Source organism: Patiria miniata, unplaced genomic scaffold, assembly GCF_015706575.1.
Source record: "Patiria miniata isolate m_02_andy unplaced genomic scaffold, ASM1570657v1 HiC_scaffold_5, whole genome shotgun sequence".
In the NCBI taxonomy this organism is placed as follows: Eukaryota; Metazoa; Echinodermata; class Asteroidea; order Valvatida; family Asterinidae; genus Patiria; species Patiria miniata.
Genome location: NW_024037072.1, coordinates 31,595,904 through 31,616,360, shown reverse-complemented (window position 1 = coordinate 31,616,360; position 20,457 = coordinate 31,595,904). Strand labels below are relative to the sequence as shown.

Genomic DNA, 20,457 nt, shown 5'->3' with positions numbered 1-20,457 from the left:
TAGTGTATTAAAAGAAGATTATTTATGGTCACATAACCAGACCATATTGACCACAACCGTCCGTATTAATTAAAGAAGTTTCACAATTAGACAACTCCCAAGTCTCATTGGCCAAAGAATGCTGGCATCGATTCATTGTAACGATTTTTATTCTTTTCAAAAAAAAAGTCACAAATCGCAAATTGAATTGGTTTGTCGGAAATGAAAAAGACGAAATTTGACACAGAATGGTCATTCTTTCTATTGTTGTTGTAGCATCGTTGTCATTAACAATTTTCTCTTTCCTGAACGACTTTTTAGAAGCAAAAGTAAAAGTCAATTTTGTTTCAGGTATTTTCAAAAATTGTTTTTAACGGAACACTGTGCAATCGACTTGGATTTGGCAAATAGTGACTTCTTTACCTTTAACTTCGTTCGATCCCATCAAGGTGTCAAATTCAGCTTTTGATTATCAGTCAGTACCTTAACAACCTTTTACTTCTTGGCGGGTTCCTCCTCTTATCTTTTTTCGTAACGTTTGCCTGATCTGCCTGAAACACTGTTAATTGTAAAGACAAAAAATATAGCTTTTCCCGGCCAATTTCACCCAGTTTTCATTCAATTTAACGCCTTGCTCATTCAGTTTAGATTAAAATTAAAAGATCGCGCAGATCGTCATTCGACAATAAATAAGAATCATTCAATTTCACTATCCGAACATTCTATCGTCTTCATGGGCGTCGCCGGGGGGGGGGGGCATTTTATTCAAGAGTTATATGTGTAAGAAGATCGTCATTTTTTTAACGAAAATCGCTTGTAATTTGACACCCGATGGCGTCATAATTACGTCAGATTAATATGCACCACTAAGGATGAGGGTCGATATATTGAAAGTTACAAGTTCCTATCATAAAGCGTTTAGGAGAAAACCCGCGGAAACGTGCTGTACGGTAAAAAAAAAAGGAAAAAAAAAAAAAAAGATTAATCGTAACAACTCCAAAGAGTGGTCGGGTTGTACCCGACCACTCAAAAAGAAAAGAAAAAGAGGCGCGAAGTCATAGTGGTGTAAATTTAATGGGTGGGGGGCAAAATGTTCCTACCCCCTCTTAAACTAAATCAAGAGTATATTGAGAAATACAAGAATTTTTTGGGAAAAATATGTTTTGCCCCCTCTAGAAAAAATCCTGGCGACGCCCATGATCGTCTTTTAGCTTCACTCGTCGCTGTTAAAGCTGCATTAAACTTAAAAAGTATTGTATTGTTCATTCAATTTCGTCTGAACCAGCAGTAAGGGGTTGATTGGGCATTCATTATCATTAATGGGCAAACATATTTCACATGTATTTTTTAAAGAAATTCCTGAACGTTCGTATTCTTGTAAAAAGGGAGGATGGTTTGCGCCATCTTCTGATAGGGGGCACTGTTAAAAGCGAACAATTAATCCTGGACATCTTTGCTCTTCATCCCTGCAAAGTTTCCGAAGGACGTACGATTTGTTTTCGACAAGCCGATTCTGCCGTCCCGATTTTGCTTGTACAAAGTCTAGTCCGTTGTAATCTGCCGCTCTGCACTCCCCAACCCCTGGTTACGCCACTATCTTGCACGTCAAGAGATCGATGGGTGAATCAGTGATAAATAATTTTAAAAAATTACAAAACAGAACAGTAAAAAAAGTTAAAGGATTTGTTCAAATTTTAAAACAAGTGTAGAAAAGATCAACAGTGAAAGAGAAATTCCGTAGCCCTTTTCATTTCAAGATTTTGAAAAAAAAAATGGACCTCAGCAGAAAATAGGAAAAATTTGAATGACCAAACGATGAAAATGACTGCCCATATAAACGAATAAGAAAAGAAAACCGTGGTTATACGTCATATGCCCAGCGACGTTCGCTAATTTGAATGCGTCAACCGTCAAAAGATGTCAATAACTGAATGTGAGAATGCTGCAAATTAAGTCTTGAATGCACCAAAACGAAAAATAGAATGCCCCAAAACGAAAACTCGGAACATGTAATGCATTGTTTGCTGGTCTTCCCCAGTCTACCCTAGCCCCCTTACAAAGAGTCCAAAACTGTGCGGCCAGGATTCTCTCAGGTACTAGAAAGTTTGATCACATAACTCCGGTGCTCATGGAACTTCACTGGCTCCCAGTTAAGTATCGAATTATTTACAAACTTTGCTTGCTTTTTTATAAATGTATTAACGGTCAATGTCCTGACTACTTGAATGAATTAATTTGTAATACCAGATCTGTCTCCCTCAGAACCACTCGCCAGTCCCAAGATGCAACAAGGTTGCACTGTCCAAGGAGTAAGTTGTCCATGTATGGTGACAGAGCACTCTCATCGGTTGCCCCACAGGAGTGGAATAAGCTGAATATGACCCTAAGAGAAGTTGAATCTCTCGGTAAATTTAAATCAGGGCTAAAAACTCATCTTTTTAATCAAGCTTTTTTAACTTAACTTAATTGTCCAAATGTCTTGTTCTTGCATATACTGATTTCTAAAGCTGTTTTTATACATGTGTATTATTTTGCTTATTGCTATCGTATATTGTTCTAAGTATATACTGTTTTAGCCAACTGTTTGTGTAGAATGGTTTTACAGTGTTTAAAGCCGGTTCGGGCTACGCGTGGGTGCTGGGGCGAGGCGGGGTTCCGTTTCTTTTTTAAGTTTACATGTACATCTCGTTGTATTTTTATCTGTGAGGGGTATGAACCGGGCTTCAATCTTCTTAAGTATACATTTCATTGTAATTTTATCCTGTGTCTTAACTTTTTATATAGAAAACGCCTTGGAGCATGATTTTCTTCATGGACGGGCGCTATATAAATTTTAACTTATTATTATTATTATTATATAGGAACAAAATCTTGAGTGCCAAAAAAAATTGAAATTAAGGCCAAAAAAAAAGTATTCGGTCTCTGGTCAGACCAAAGTTCCGGAATTGACGCGGCCACGCGGCTTTTTTTTTTTTTTTTTGCTTTTTTTTTCTCTTCAAGCTTGCATTGTACAGACAAGGTGGGGTACTATTATGCTTTTTTGGTGTCCTCATGTACATTGGTGTCCTCCATAATTTGCCTTGGTGCTTTCGATCATTTGCCTTGGTACAATTTCCCATTCCTTGGTGCTCTTTGGTAAACAAAATTGAGGAGGTGCGGCAATAGAGGGCGCTGTTGGAGCTACCGTGGAACATTTTGGAAAAAAAAAAAGATCGACGCGCATGATTAAAATCGACGCGCGCGCTGACCAGAGACCGACTTGTGTTTTTTTTTGGCCTAATGCCCCAATAATGAAAAAGAAACGCCAATTTGATCCGATGTGTCGAAATCACACAAACTTGAATGGCCAATAATGAAAATGATCAGGGAAAATCTGTGTAAGTGAAAATTATTTTCCTATTTACTCGGAAAGCCATACACTTGACTAAAAATGATACGCGAATATGTATTACGACTTACTTGCAAACGTGATTATCAATTTAAGGTAAGACATGTACGCTGTGTTTCAATTTCTTCAAGTTGTGTTTTAATTTATTTATTTTGTGCTTAAATGGATTGTCTCCCCCAAATACACCGCATACATTTGCCCAGTTTGACAAAGTCCTTAGTGTTGACTCGAACCATTTCTCTTGAGTTAGGAAAAGTATAAATCAACTTCAAGCCGAAGCTGAAGAAAATGAAAACTTGGTCCTGTATTTGAGGGAATTTCCGCTACATGAAAAAAATATCGTTTTTAACAATAAACAAGTATATCTTACATAAGGAGTGGATTTGCTTAAAGTTTTAAGAATATTTCCGTTTTAGATGTCATGCAAAAAACCGACAAAATGGCACACCTGGAACTTTCACGATTGACATGCCAACGGGTATAGGCCCAATACAAGTCCGTTCAGTGCAGTAGAGCTCAGAACAGCCGTTCATCCTTCTGTGAAGAATGCATGATGTAGCTAGACGACGAGAGTTACATTTTGCCTTACGCAAGTTACGCGCTAAGTTTGAACATGGCCTTCACTCTCGATGTGCATGTAGGCCTACTCGAAGAAACTTTAGAAAGATGCTCTGAACACGGAAGTATCATGGGACGAATCTTTGCTGGTAGAGATGTTTGTAATGGGGCATGCTGCTTTCAATGATACCAAGCACTGCTGGGTCGGTATCAAGAGTCGACCGGGGTACCTTCAAGTCCCCATTCTTCGAAAATCCACCACTGGTTGCCACATTGTTATGGTGGCTCGTCATGAAAAATGGTAGTTGATTTCTGCATGTGATCCATTTAGTGTACATTGGTAACCCATCGTCGTCCCATTCGATCAGCTTCCTGCTGAAGGGGATACCAGTTGCCTTACAATACGCATTCATCACGGCTTCCGGGTGGGCCACTAGGTCATCGGCGTCCATGATAAAAGGATTAGGATCCACGTTTTCCTGAATATGCTTGAAAAGTTCAAACAACTCTTTGAAGCCAGCAGAATTTGCCATCACCACGTCTTTCAATTCCTCTGCGACTCCCATCGTAAATTCAGTTTTTAAATCGTTTTGAGACTCCCTCCAAGATGGTATGACTTTCTTGGGATTTCTGATGAGGAAACTGTGCCGGTATCCACTGGGAAGATTTGTAGTCCCTCCCAAACAAAATGCGAGATCCTTGGCGAAAACGAGACTTGCGCCCTGGTGCTTTGCTTCTAGCGTCTGTTTCACCCAATCAAACGTGTTTACTGATGAATCATAAGTCAAGTATGAACTAGATTGTTCACCACGTTCATCACGATTCGCTTCACATTGGAACTTCCTATCTGGACCAAAGTAGAAAGCCATTGTGTACGGTTCGAAGTAAAACACACCACCTTCAACGTGACTGATTGACCGCTGAACAGCAGTGCTGCAGGACCGAGGACATGTCCATAGCATGACACGTGATTGCTTAGCGTCGCTGGCCATAATGTCTACCTCTATATGCTATACCAAGAGCTTGTGCGTGAGGCAGTCGGGCTCATGATAAAACGCTATCAACTGCGTGCCCAGCTCCCGGGGCCCGGGCAACACCTCCTGTAATTTGCGTTGAAAATGATCAGTGCAGTTTTACAAAGTCTGAATCATGGAGGAAGGTCTCAATGAAGTTACAGTATTGGACTCGTCAACAAACGTAAACTTCAAAAAGAACGCGACACTGAATTTCGGGCAGCGATCTCGGTTGATGTTATTTCTTCAACGCCACAGGTCGAACGAACGCTGCATCAGCAGAAAAATCCGAAGGAAAATGGGTTTCGTACCACGCGAGGGCGCCGTGCGAGGCTGGTTTAGACTTGATCAAGTCATTCAGTGGCTTAGCGTTGATAATTTAGCCTGGAAGTGTTTCGTTATAAAAAAGTTTGTTGTGTGTTTTTCTTTATTATGTACAGGCTGATTACAATTTTGGAATGTTTCACGTGTCCTTTTTGCCATTTTTATCGTGCTTTAATTTGTATTATTAGTTACGTCTGAATTAAGTGCATATTATCAATATTTCATGCAATTTATATGGAGGTATAGAAAATTTCCGGCAAAGTAGTGCTTACCAAAATAATTCTCAAGCGTTCGGACCGGGTCCTTCTTCAGTGGTTTATCGTTCCTGAATCTTTTTCATGTATTTCTGTGGAGTTATAACCAGTGGCGTAGCCACCGGGGTGCGTGGGGGGGGGGGGGGACTGCCCCCCATGAAACCTTGTCGCCCCCCAGTCGACCCCCCCCCCCCCCCCCACTGAGATTTTGAGTTTCTAAAAAAATTGTCATTGATCTAAATCTAAATAGTTGAGAATGATCCACATGATGACCACTGAGAAACGACCCTTCGACCGGCGACCGCGGACCAGTAAGCTGACAACCGGCATTGCCTCAGATAGCACCACAGAGCATTTAGAATCCAAAATTTGTTTCGGGGCCCTTAAGCGGGCCCCGAACCCCACGCCTATAGCTCAGAATTCTGGTAGCTGATTCAATGACTCCAACCTCGAAAACAATGTTCAAAATTTTTTCTTATGCCTTTAGCTGAGAAAACCTCGAAAATTACGTTTAAATTATTATCTTTTGTGCTAAGATAATTATTGGTTAAAGTGGTAAAAAAAAATGCCTCAGATCACACAACAGAGCATCGAGAATCAAATTTTTTCGGGGCCCTTAAGCGGGCCCCGAACCCCACGCCTATAGCTCAGAATACCGATAGCTGATTCAATGACTCCAACCTCGAAAACGATGTTCAAATAATTATCTTTTGCTAAGAAAATATTAGTTAAAGCAGGGAGGAAAGTGGTCAGAAATTGCTTCAGATCACACCAGTACCACAGAACATCTAGAATCCAATTTTTTTCGGGGACCTTAAGCGGGCCCCGAACCCCCACGCCGTAGTTTTTGTTTTGTCCAATGCATAATTGCGAAAGTGACATTGCCTGGGTGATTAAAAAATAACCTAACTTTCAAAGAACAAAATCGCACTGCAGAGTGAAGATGCCTGGCTCACAAATAGAAAAACAGGAATAAGCTTAGTTTGGGGTTTGATGATTTTCTTGTTTATTTTGAAGGATTCCTGAAATATGGGTGTTGAGGCAGCACAATGTCATTGATTCATTTCATACACTTTTAATACTGGAGGAGGCATTTTGGGAACTGTTTATCTTTGATTTATCCTTGACGTATTTCCACAAGCGGCAGCAATTATTGCTCCGCTGTCAATGCGGGTTTGATGTGCTCAAAACTGCTTTTGACGAGTCATTTTTCTCTCGGTTTTCAAGTCTAGTGAATACAATTATGTACCAAGGACCAAGAAAATGACACAATAGACGGATTTCAAAATTGGAATTGAAACCGAGTCACACGGTGCTAAGCCATTGTATGACACAGAGGACCTTTTCTTTTTAAATCCTCTCAACGAAAGATAGCACTGACGCCCTCGCTTTCAGTGCCAATTTGAAAAACATCAATTGTCTTGTCTTTTCCATGCCATGCATTTTGCAGAATACAAGGTGCAAGACAAAAAAAAAAAAACATGTTAATATCATCTCTGACTGCATGCACGTACATGGACAGTTTTATGAGACATCAATTTGAGGGAAAAAAATCATCAAGCCCAATTTGACCACTTTGAATTTAAAGGGTAATTTCCCTCATCTGAACTCTGCATTAAGCAGGAGCACTTTCCACCTGCTTTTAAACTTGTAGTTCATGATAAGCAAATATTCCGTTTCTATGCCTCCTCCGTTGTAACGTACATCAGTTCCCAGGGTAGACTGGCCTGTACGTACATTATTCAGTTCCTTTGTCTAGTCTTAAGGACCATCGTTCTCTTGTACACCAAAGCACAGTACCTGATTATTGGTAACTGTTTATTGCTTGTCCTGCTTTTGCACCTGTGCAATAAATGGTTTTCTTACTCTGAAAACATGCAACTCTACATACAACATATTGAAGTGACTGGTTTTTTTATTTCATTCATTCCTGATGGGAATGTTTTGCTTTTGTATAACCTAGATTTGTTTGTCTATTTCCTACAGCCAATAACTATAAAGATATTGGAGAAATTCGAAATCCGAACGTAAAAGGAGTCCAAAGACTCAGGACATGAATTTGAATTGGGAACACATTTTGAGCAACTTTCTACTCTTAAATATTTTCCCCATGAATATGCAAATCATAAGCATAAAAACCAAAAAGGCACCAAAATGCCCATTAAAAATGGCAAAATGAAAATTGGAAATACATGTAAGGTTAAATGGGACACAAAGGTGGCATTTACACGGACTGCGTTTAAAACAATACATTACGGGCCCTTTATTTTATCAGGTGGATCGATCTCTAGCTTCCTACCGCTTGTATATAGGGTGTATAAAAAAGGAAACCGAGATGTAAATGTAAATTGTAAAAAAAATATATTAATTATTTTCAAATAAGTTAAAGATCAAGTGAAAGACCAATGTGTCCTCTTTCCAATGACACATTGATTGTGTGTCTGTGGCCACGGATGACTGAGCATTCATTGTCTGTCAAGGAACAAAACCTGTACTGGGCCAAGTTTGTGCAAAAAGGGTAACTGGTATTCTGGGCATGTGGAACGGCTTAATTTAAAGAAAGTAGACATCATTTTCTTTAAAACAATTTCTTAAATTTTGACACGGTGATTTAACCACTCTCATTGTTGAAGTTAACCCCTCATGACCCAATTTCCTCAACGTAGCCACCACCTATTTCCACACAAAGCTCTGCGAGACGTCACATATTCGCCAACTACCATTTCAACCTTAGCATAACAAACCGGCCAGCATTCTTAGCCAGGTAAAAGTTGACCCAGTACAGGTTTTTGGCCCTTGACAGAAAAACAATAAATACTCAGTCATCCGTGGTCACAGACACATAACCAAGGTGTCATTGGAAAGAGGACACATTGGTCTTTCACTTGATCTTTAACTTATTTTGAAAATATTTAGTACATTTTTTATAATTAACATTAACATCTGGGTTTCCTCTTTTTTTCGATACACCCTATATAGACGGGCTTGAAAAAGGTTCATTAGAATGGTGCTGCAATAGACCTTATGGTTTAAGGCGAAGTTATAGGGTAATAATAATTAATTATAATAATAATTTGGGAGGCTAATCATCCGTACTCGCAGCTGGTATGTTAAATTGCCAAGGACGCGGCTACAACGTGGTCGGACCGCTGGCACGTAAAAGGCGCCTATGGTTGCCGGCCACACCGACCCATGACCACGGAACACAGCCTGAGATCGAAAGTGTTTGATTTTTCCGGAGGGCGGAAAACCGGAGGGCCTGGAGAAAAACCCTCGTGGCACAGGAGAGAACCAACGCACAACTCTACTCACATGCGATCCGCGGCCAGGATTCGAACCGTGGTCACCTTGGTGAGAGGCGAGCGCTTTACGCACAAGCCACCCATGCCACCCCTAATGGTTTTGTATTGCTTTGTTTTGGCTTTAGTGAACCTTTTGTGCATTCATTGTTACTTAATTAAAATAACAAACAACACCCTCTGAGCTACCTGCAACGACACCGTCACCTCTTGACAAGGCTGTCTTTGATATAGACGGATCCAGTAAGACCCGCGCGTCCAGTGGCCAATCACTGTCGTGATTAAAGCTATAGTCCATAAAGTAACTGGCGTATTTATTGTTGAAAAACATACTTGGTTGAAAGATAGTGAGGGGACTAAACTGCCTGTGAAACTATTCTTTCTAGCAAGCTGTCATTTTGAAGTAATCAACGAAAGAAGGCCTTTCCAGCGGTGCTTCTTAAGACGCACCATAGGAAATGTAAATTAGTACTTCGTTTTGTTATTCGGCGAAGCGCGCGCAAGTGTTGGCACGACGCACACGCGCATGCACGCACGCGCGGTTGCTATAATTCGTCCGAATTCGTCGGATCAGTGTGCGACATCGTGTAGCTGCAATCGTCTCAGCGAGAACGTGTCTCGGACGCTGAATTCAGGCCCAATTCAAAACATGATTCAGGAACTTTTGATTTCATCGAGATCCTAGAATGCTGTTTTTCTCGGAATATACAGCTGAAGCTGAGCTGAAACTTCATCAGGTTATAGTTGTCCAGCCATAAGGTAAGTCCGTTCAGTGCGGTAGAGCTCACAACATTAACAGCCATTCATCCTTCTGTGAAGAATTCGTGACGTAAACGACGAGAGTTACATTTTGCCTTACGCAAGTTACGCGCTAAGTTTGAACATGGCCTCCACTCTCGATGTTCATGTACTCGGAAAAAAAAACTTTAGAAAGATGCTCTGAACACGGAAGCATCATGGGACGAATCTTTGCTGGTAGAGATGTTTGTAATAGGGCATGCTGCTTTCAATGATCCCAAGCACTGCTGGATCGGTATCAAGAGTCGACCGGGGTACCTTCAAGTCCTCATTCTTCGAAAATCCACGACTGGTTGCCACATTGGTATTGTGTTTCGTCAAGAAAAGCGGTAGTTGATTTCTGCATGTGATCCATTTAGTGTACATTGGTAACCCATCGTCGTCCCATTCGATCAGCTTCCTGCTGAAGGGGATACCAGTTGCTTTACAATATACGCATTCATCACGGCTTCCGGGTGGGCCACTAGGTCATCGGCGTCCATGATAAAAGGCTTAGGATCCACGTTTTCCTGAATATAGTTGAACAGTTCAAACAACTCCTTGAAGCCAGCAGAATTTGCCATCATCACGTCTTTCAATTCTTCCGCGACTTCCATCGTAAATTCAGTCTTTAAATCGTTTTGAGACTCCCTCCAAGATGGTATGACTTTCTTGGGATTTCTGATCAGGAAACTGTGCCGGTATCCACTGGGAAGATTTGTAGTCCCTCCCAAACAAAACGCGAGATCCTTGGCGAAAACGAGACTTGCGCCCTGGTGCTTTGCTTCTAGCGTCTGTTTCACCCAATCAAACGTGTTTACTGATGAATCATAAGTCAAGTATGAACTAGGTTGTTCACCACGTTCATCACGATTCGCTTCACATTGGAACTTCCTATCTGGACCAAAGTAGAAAGCCATTGTGTACGGTTCGTAGTAAAACACACCACCTTCAACGTGACTGATTGACCGCTGAACAGCAGTGCCGCAAGATCGAGGACATGTCCATAGCATGACACGTGATTGCTTAGCGTCGCTAGCCATAATGTCTACCTGAGTACCTCTATATGCTATACAAAGAGCTTGTGCATGAGGCAGTCGGGCTATAAAACGCTATCAATTGCGTGGGCAACACCTTCTGTAATTAGCGATGAAAATGTTCAGTGTTACCATCCAATTACAAAGTCTGATGAATCATGGAGGAAGGTCTCAATGAAGTTACAGTATTGGACTCGTCAACAAACGTAAACTTCAAAAAGAACGCGACACTGAATTTCGGGCAGCGATCTCCCCTGCACAACAGCCATGATGGAAGCAACGTACACCATTCATCACACGCATTGTGTGGAGCATACGCGTTGCCATTGACCTGTTTAGGGGCCGTTCGCAATTATCAACATTTTCACAAGTGTACAAAGCGTACACTTTTTCAAGACCCCCCCCCCTCCCCCCTAAAAGTGTACGAAAAAAATGTTGAATTTTTTTTCACGCAAGTCTATATATAGACACTTGCATGTGACTTCGTCGAACAGCTTTTCACGGTCTGCATTCCGCCACAATCTCTGGCCCTCACACACGACATCTGCTCGTTTGCGTTGATCATTCACAAACACAAAAGCATTTACAAACTCCATGTATTTGTTGGTTGGATTCTTGTGGACAATACATCCTTGTCGAATGAGGAATTTCAACAATTCGGATCCAAGTCAACAGCGCGGCTAGACCTTTATTGTCCGCCATTGCTAGTACCGGTGTTGTTCAACCGGTGTAGCGTGAATAGCCGACTCCATGCAATGTGGACTCATTGGTAGTAGTGCGCACGCGTGACTACGATACTATGCTATTTTTAGGATCAGGATCGTTGGGGAGAGTGACCTGTCACGTGCGAGGGATTAACCAATAAAAGGGGTCCGATTTTCATAGGAGTCGGATTTTCATGTGACACCGGCCGTTAAAAACACGCAGTGGATACGGACTATACATGTACATGTACATACAGTACATTTTCATGTACGTGTGTAGGACAAGGCCGGCGCATGCTGTACACAATACGTTCATGGGATGCAATGCGGGGCCTGGCGCGGGGCGCGACCGGCTCGGCAAGTGCTCGATCGGCATCGGTTGCGGCTGTCGGCTGTGGCGACGGGCGAGAAAACAGATCGACATTCAAAAAAAAAAGGCGGTTAGGCGGGCATTAACGGACGAGAAAACATATCGACATTTAAAAAATAAAAAAAGCGTACAACGGCCATGAACCCCCTCCCCCCCCCCCCCCCCAGCGTACGGTTTGTACGCTCGTGAAAATGTTGATAATTGTGAACCTATGCGTTATAACCACCATCTGGTGGTGTTTGCATAGTATCCAGCAAAAGCAGAAGCAGAACGCATGCACACCGGTGTCACGGTCTCACTTCTCCGGCGTGCTAGCTTCTCCGAAAGGGAAATTTCGCTTCAACACGCATGCACAAAATTGCGCAGTAGTGTACAATTTCGTCAACTGTATTAGTGTGCTGAGTTCTTTGGGGTTGTACTGGTGCACGTAAGATCTTAGGATATTTGTATGCATGGTTACAGGGTACCAGTCCAATCCGGAATTTTTGTGGCGCGCACTATTAATTCCCAATAACCAAAAAGACTTGAAATGCACATTTATTTTAAGCCGTGGTTGCAAAAATAAAGACAAAATGGACCACGAACGAGCAAGGAACACGGACCAAGGAGTTCGTTCTTAATTATTCCACCATGAACACACACACATGCATGACGCTGGGAACATAAATCAGAATGCTTGCAACTTTGCAAGACCATGGAATGACTTGACTCACAGGAAGTGTGTTACATAACACATTCTTGGGTGTCCCTCACTGTGTATGGGCTTGGTAGACTTCAGAAAACAGCCCGAGGAAAAGTAAGCACAGCGGACACATGAGCATGAATCGTGCTCATGTAACGTGCACTGTGACGTGCTCAATTATCCGCCTAATCCACCCGGAGAAGCTAGCACGCCGGAGAAGTGAGACCGTGACACCGGGCCACACTTTGCGCAGTCTCACCAATAAAAAGCCGGCACTGCACATTTCCGGGCTAATACGGATATATAGCCCGGAAATGTGCAGTGCCGGTGTCACGGTCTCACTTCTCCGGCGTGCTAGCTTCTCCGCAGAGGGAAATTTCGCCTAAACACGCATGCGCAAGTTGCGCAGTAGTGTACATTTCGCCAACTTTATTGTGTGCCGAGTCCTTTGAGGTTGTACGAGTGCACGTGAGATCTTTGGATATTTGTATGTACAAATGTATACGTTACAAGGTACCAGTCGAATCCAGAATTTTCGTGGCGCGCGGAACTCCCAATACACTGTACATGTAAAGATGTGAAGGATACACACGGTTGCAAAAATAAAGACAACCACGATCGAGCAAGGAACACAGACCTTTAGTTTCACAGACCAAGGAGCCATGCACAGACTAAGGAGTTCGTTCTTAATTATTCTTCCATACATACACACCCACGCTGTTGCAAGACCATGGAATGACCCAGGCAAAATACTCCAGTCCTCTTTAAGCTTGACCCACAGGAAGTGTTACATAACACATTCTTGGGTGGACTTGGTAGACTCCACAGCACCGCCCGAGGAAAAGTAAGCACAGCGGACACATGAGCATGTATCGTGCTCATGTAACGTGCACTGCAACGTGCTCAATTATCCGCCGCATTCACCCGGAGAATCCAGCACGCCGGAGAAGCGAGACCGTGACACCGGCTTTTTATTGGTGAGACTGCGCAAAGTGTGGCCCGGTGTCACGGTCTCACTTCTCCGACGTGCTAGCTTCTCCGAAAGGGAAATTTCTCTTCAACACGCATGCACAAAATTGCGCAGTAGTGGACATTTTCGTCAACTGTATTAGTGTGCTGAGTTCTTTGGGGTTGTACTGGTGCACGTAAGATCTTAGGATATTTGTATACATGGTTACAGGGTACCAGTCCAATCCAGAATTTTTGTGGCGCGCACTATTAATTCCCAATAACCAAAAAGACTTGAAATGCACATTTATTTTAAGCCGTGGTTGCAAAAATAAAGACAAAATGGACCACGAACGAGCAAGGAACACGGACCAAGGAGTTCGTTCTTAATTATTCCACCATGAACACACACACATGCATGACGCTGGGAACATAAATCAGAATGCTTGCAACTTTGCAAGACCATGGAATGACTTGACTCACAGGAAGTGTGTTACATAACACATTCTTGGGTGTCCCTCACTGTGTATGGGCTTGGTAGACTCATGGAGGAATATTCCTCCATGGTAGACTTCAGAAAACAGCCCGAGGAAAAGTAAGCACAGCGGACACATGAGCATGAATCGTGCTCATGTAACGTGCACTGTGACGTGCTCAATTATCCGCCGAATCCACCCGGAGAAGCTAGCACGCCGGAGAAGTGACACCGTGACACCGGAGTGCATGCGTTCTGCTTCTGCTTTTGCTGGATACTATGCAAACACCACCAGATGGTGGTTATAACGCATAGGTCAGTGTGGCGGAGGTGATTAGATTTTGTAATGAGCTTTTTGGACCAGCTCATCCATATTTATTTGATCCAGTCTCTCTTTGAATGATTTGACGTCAGGTTGAGCTCTAACGTCTGGTGGGAGGATGTTCCATTTGCGAGTTGTCTGGGGGTAGAATGAGTACTGGTAACAGTACTTTTATGATGTTCTGGCGACAGTTGACATTTGATGGAGTGATATTATTGACTTCCTTAAAGATGGAAATTAAGCGGAGTTTGGTGCGACAACTTTCGAGAGGTTCCCATCGGAGGTTTGCCAGTGTTTGTGACACTTGAGTTCCTGCTGTAGTCATTTTGGACAAAGCAAGCAGCTCGGCGTTGTATTTTCTCAAAAGATGCTTTGGTGTTGTTGTGACGAGGATCCCATATTGATGCACAGTACTCAAGCTTCGGCCTGATGAGGGTTTTGTAGGATATTTCTTTGACTGATTTGCTGCACGAGTGGATGTTTTTCTTCAGGAGACCCAGTTAGTGACACCGGTCTGTAGTTTGCAGGATTTGTGCGGTCACCTTTTTTGTATATGGGAATGACGTTAGCTTTCAACCACTCGTCTGGTAGAGTACCAGTATCCACAGACTTCTGAAACATTTTTTTGCAGCACTGGTGCTAGGCTGGAGGCGCAGCTTTTTAAAATCTTTGCAGAAACCTGGTCTGGTCCTGATGTTTTTTTAGGTTGAATGTCGGTGAGGAGCTTTTCTACGCCAGCTGTGTCTATGGTGACATTTGGTAGATCTGGGATGTCGTTTGGTTCCAATTCTGGAAAGTCACTCGGGTTTTCTTTCGTGAAGACGGAGCAGAATTGGCTGTTCAATGCCTGGGCTTTATCAGCAGCAAGAGACACACATCAGCGTCCCATAGAGGTGAGAGATGATATACCGAACAACTCCTGGCTGGTGGATTTGATATAGCTCCAAAAGGGGTTTGTGTTGTCACTCTTTAGGCTCTCCCCTATCACCTCATTGACGTATTGATGGTGGGCTTTTCTAATACCTCTGTCAATTGAGCGACGCAAGGATCACCCGTCCGGCGTCCGGACGCGAAACTGAGGACGACCCAAAGTACCTGAACCAGCGGTAGACACTCTCCACATTTTTCCACGAATGTGGAGCGAATTTGGCGAGCCGGCGGTCTCGAATCCGTTATCAGTGCACAAACATTTCTCGGAGGTCGAGTAAAACTTCCTCTTAAATAGCGACAGAATGAGAACGACGTGATGAACAAATTTAAGGATGTTTTGCGTGGTACTTATAGTAGCATTATGTTAATGTGGGAAAACTTGACCCACCTTCGCGAAGAACATTTATACCACGGACAGACCATTGATGTACTTGGTGCATTTTCACTGTTCACACACAATGTGAACGTGACCTGTTTGCAGGAGTACATAAAGTATAATGTCCTTAATTTGGTGGAGTTTAAAAACAGAGCATTGGTGAAGCTTTACCATGACGACAAAATATTTGATTTTAATGGAACAAAACTAAATAGGCCTAAGTACGATCGGACACAATGCGTCATTGACCGCTAACATTTTTTTTTCTTTTTGGCAAAAAAAATTACGGGACGGAGGCCTATATCTGGATTGAAGGATTTGCCGTTATGGGCTTATTTAACACTTTTGAGATCCATATCCCCGTGATCTGTTACACGGTACCCTATAGAGACGTGCACAATAGGAACAAAAGATTGTATACGTCTCCACAGGGCACTTTCTATAGGTGAATACGTCTCCACAAGGTTATCACGAAATAGTATATGGATTTTACTCAAAAACTAGGAATGTCCAAGGTGTGTTGATCCGTCGCAAATAGAAGTATTTTATGTAAGGGATATTAATTCCAAATTTCAGCCCAGGAGATTCATTCTGGTTAAAATAGGAGCATTTTGAAAGTACACTTTCAAACTCGAAAACTTTAGTACACGAGAATAAAGAAATGACTCCACAAGGATACAAATGTCATTATGCGTGGACGGGACACACCTGCGCACTGTACTGGTTCGCGCGAGAAGTACGCACCGCTTTTTGAATGTGCCCAGCCAGGGCCAAGTTCGGGCAAGGACCATTAGTCGACTAGTGGTTGATTTGTGACGTACCTTACGCCTGCGCACTGATAGCAACGTGCGAACGTCTCTAGTCAAACGCTGGTCAAAATGTCATCACAAAACTTCTGGATCCTGGCTCTCTGCTAGCGTAATGAATGCGCGCGGCTGTTGGTTACCAGCGAAGCAACCAACCCCAGTAGGCTGGTTCCAAATAGTCGACTAGCGTAGTCAACCATCGTCGACTAGACAGAGTTCGGGCAAACGTTAGTTAACCATTGGTCAACTATAGTCCTTGCGCGAACTTGGCCCAGGATGGCCTCCTGTGACCGATCCCCGCCCCAATAACTTTGGATCATTCGAAATACGCAGTGGATGGACCCAGAACCATTCTAGGCCTCCATGCACCAACTCATTTGTGGCCGTTGAAGGCGTACTTGTGCACGGAGCCCTATGCAGAAATACTTGGTTATTTTTTTATCTTGCTTAGAAAGTGCATACATGCACCCTATTTTGAAACCACCGTCAGTGTTAGTTTCTTCCAAACGATACCATTTGAGGCGAGGTAATTTCATATGGTATTTGACACCAATCAATCTTCACTATGAGCAAGCTCTCAGTCAACATGTATTCGAACTGCTATTATTGTTCTACATGCCTTGAAACTTTCTTTCCATACGACCCAAAGCGCCCGCTGATTGGTCAAAATCTAGGAGGTCAAGAGGCGGGGTCTTGCCTAATTAATCAGCGAATCTGTTCACGCATACCACAGCTTTTGCCGTGGTCTATTACATAGACTATTCGTTAGTGCGTCAGTTCAGTTTAAACCACGCCCACTGGCCATTAAGTTTGCGTTGGAACCATTGATCTCCATATACACAGACTGGATAGGATATCGCGTACGGTTCGAAGTAAAACACACCACCTTCAACGTGACTGATTGACCGCTGAACAGCAGTGCTGCAGGACCGAGGACATGTCCATAGCATGACACGTGATTGCTTAGCGTCGCTAGCCATAATGTCTACCTGAGTACCTCTATATGCTATACCAAGAGCTTGTGCGTGAGGCAGTCGGGCTCATGATAAAACGCTATCAACTGCGTGCCCGGCTCCCGGGGCCCGGGCAACACCTCCTGTAATTTGCGTTGAAAATGATCAGTGCAGTTTTACAGAGTCTGAATCATGGAGGAAGGTCTCAATGAAGTTACAGTATTGGACTAGTCAACAAACGTAAACTTCAAAAAGAACGCGACACTGAATTTCGGGCAGCGACCTCCCCTGCACAACAGCCATGACGGAATTGAGCAACACCACTCACATGCATTGTGTCGAGCATATACGCGTTGCCACTGGCCGTTTTACGGATAGCCCGCAAGTGTGCAGTGTCGGCTTTTGATTGGTCAGGCTGCGCATGGTATACTTAATGTGTGGCCCAGTATGCATGCGTTCGGCGCACGGGCACGCAAAGCATAGCGAATATTATGGATACAGCATGGTCACGCACAATGGACGTACTACGGTGGCCCACAACTGTCACGGCAAAAGCAAAAGCGCCACGGCAAGCGCAAAAGCGCCGCGGCAAGCGCAACAGCGCCGCGGCAAGCGCAACAGCGCCACGGCAAGCACAAAAGCGCCACGGCAAAAGAAAAAGCGCCACGGCAAAACAAAAAGCGCCGCGGCAAAAGAAAAAGCGCCACGGCAAAACAAAAAGCGCCACGGCAAAAGAAAAAGCGCCACGGCAAAACAAAAAGCGCCGCGGCAAGCGCAAAAGCGCCACGGCAAAAGTACCACGGGTTTATTGGGAAGGGGCGTAATCATACATGCCGCTACTACATCAAAAAATAAAATGGGAAGGAGAATGGCCGCCACCAGGAATTCTTATTAAGCACAGAATTTAATTCTTTGAGAAGTGATTTTATGGCTGAGAAAATATCAAAGCCAAGGAAAACCGGTCAGGAAATAAATCGTCGATATTAATTTGTTGTAGGATAATTATTATTCCAAGAGAGTTGCTGCCGTGAATCAGAGTTTATCAAGGAGTGGGACTCGCTATCAGCACCATCAGGGCCGTTCCTCATTTCTGCAAACAATTACGAGGACGGGAGGCTCTGTGAGCTGATGCATTTTTTGAAGAGTTTTTTTCCTTCCGACTAGCATGCAGAGAAGAGTTCCGTTAATTTGAGACTTAGTTCACCCATGGGCGTCGCGAGGGGGGCAAGGGGGCGCTCCCCCCCCCCCCCCTGGAATAGCACACAACAAAGGAAGGGGAAAAAACTGAGAGAAAAATAAGAAAAGAAAAAGAGGCGCGAAGTCATAGTGGTGTAAATTGAATGAGTTGGGGGGGGGGGCAAAATGTCCCTGCCCCCGTCTAAAACTGAGAAATCGAGAATTTGTTCAGAAATACAAGAATTTTTTGGGAAAAATATGTTTTGCCCCCTTTAGAAAAAATTCTGGCGACGCCAATGAGTTCACCGGTGTGTACACACAGACTTGTTTCACATACCTAGTGTGGACTTTCCTTTCTTTTCGTGTAGTTAAGGAACACCAGTGGAAAAACTCATTTTTCTCAAACTGTGAAAACTCTTACAACCCAATTTTTTTTCAATGATTCCCTTTAGTGTTTCTCTTCATTCTGCTACAGATAAACCTAACCCAAAAATGCCTCTAAACCTGTTTTCCAGAAATGGGGAAACACTGTGTGGACGTGGGCAAGTCCACACTTCGTCGCTGCTACCTACATTATGTGGACGTCTTTTGTTCGGAAGTCCACACTGCGTATGTAAGACAAGCTCACCAGTGTAGGCACACAATTGAGCTGCCCAGAGTTTGGATATACAATAAGAAAGAAAGAAATTAACTCAGAACCTAGAACTCATTGGCCCACCCACCCCCGGCTCAAGAAACCAACAAGCCGAACAAGACCTCATGATGTTTAGCGATAGCGATGATGAGTTGCCATGTGGACAGTCTTCCACATCATCGCAGAATCAGCCTGCAGGGCAGAAAGAGGAGAGCTTAGAACTGTGCATCTCAACGATAACACTTCTCCTTTGTTTAGTGTCTCTCCCTTACCCCCCCCCTTTTAAAGTAAATTTCTTTCTTTCTTATTCTATATCCAAAGTCTTCGCCTGTGTTACGTTCCTTACATGAAATCCACGACCTAACCTCCTCTGTCGAAAGCGTTGCAACTGTCTAATAGAACGATCCATTTCTCGATTTGTGAGTTATCTTCAACTCAGTCGTGTTTATTGGGAAGGGGCGTAATCATACATGCCGCCACTACATCTAAAATTAAATGGAAAGGAGTATGGCCGCCACCATGAATTGAGAAGTGATTTTATGGCTGAGAAAATAGCAAGGAAAACCGGTCAGTGCAATCAACGTTCAGCGAAGAGTTTTGAAATTCCCGCTCTCTGGGAATTTCTAACCTAATGGGCCCGCGGGCGAGTTACGTGTTGACAAGCCTTACCCACCCACTGCCGCAGCCCTGCAGGAGAGCCTTAATCGACTTCCTATAGATGTGTATGATATACTGAAAAAGAAAAAAAAAATTAACTCATACACTCTGGGCAGCTCACTTTCGTGCCTACACTGGTATACACACCTGTGAAAAAAGGCTCAAATTAACGGAACTCTTCTCTGCATGCTAGTCGGAAGGGGAAAAAAATGTTTTCAAAAATGCATCAGCTCACAGAGCCTCCCGTCTTTGTAATTGTTTGCATCCCACGAAATGTAAAGAAATGAGGAACGGCCCTGATGGTGCCGATAGCGAGTCCCACTCCTTGATAAACTCTGATTCACGGCAGCAACTCTCTTGGAATAATAATTATCCTACAACAAATTAATATCGACGATTTATTTCCTGACCGGTTTTCCTTGGCTTTGCTATTTTCTCAGCCATAAAATCACTTCTCAAAGAATTAAATTCTGTGCTTAATAAGAATTCCTGGTGGCGGCCATTCTCCTTCCCATTTTATTTTTTGATGTAGTAGCGGCATGTATGATTACGCCCCTTCCCAATAAACCCGTGGCACTTTTGCCTTCGCCGTGGCGCTTTTGCTTTCGCCGTGGCGCTTTTGCGCTTGCCGTGGCGCTTTTGCGCTTGCCGCGGCGCTTTTTGTTTTGCCGTGGCGCTTTTTCTTTTGCCGTGGCGCTTTTTGTTTTGCCGTGGCGCTTTTCTTTTGCCGCGGCGCTTTTTGTTTTGCCGTGGCGCTTTTTCTTTTGCCGTGGCGCTTTTGCGCTTGCCGCGGCG

General features: G+C 43.5%; 1 protein-coding gene and 1 pseudogene across 1 annotated transcript; both read right to left on the bottom strand.

Annotated features, from left to right (window-relative positions):
* Positions 1-3,264: 3,264 nt before the first annotated feature.
* On the bottom strand, positions 3,265-5,189 carry LOC119741830. Its single transcript, XM_038217739.1, has one exon. The coding sequence runs from the start codon at positions 4,915-4,917 to the stop codon at positions 4,054-4,056; it is 864 nt and encodes a 287-aa protein (XP_038073667.1). The 5' UTR covers positions 4,918-5,189; the 3' UTR covers positions 3,265-4,053.
* Positions 5,190-9,535: 4,346 nt separating this feature from the next.
* LOC119741829 lies at positions 9,536-10,968 on the bottom strand (annotated as a pseudogene).
* Positions 10,969-20,457: the final 9,489 nt, after the last annotated feature.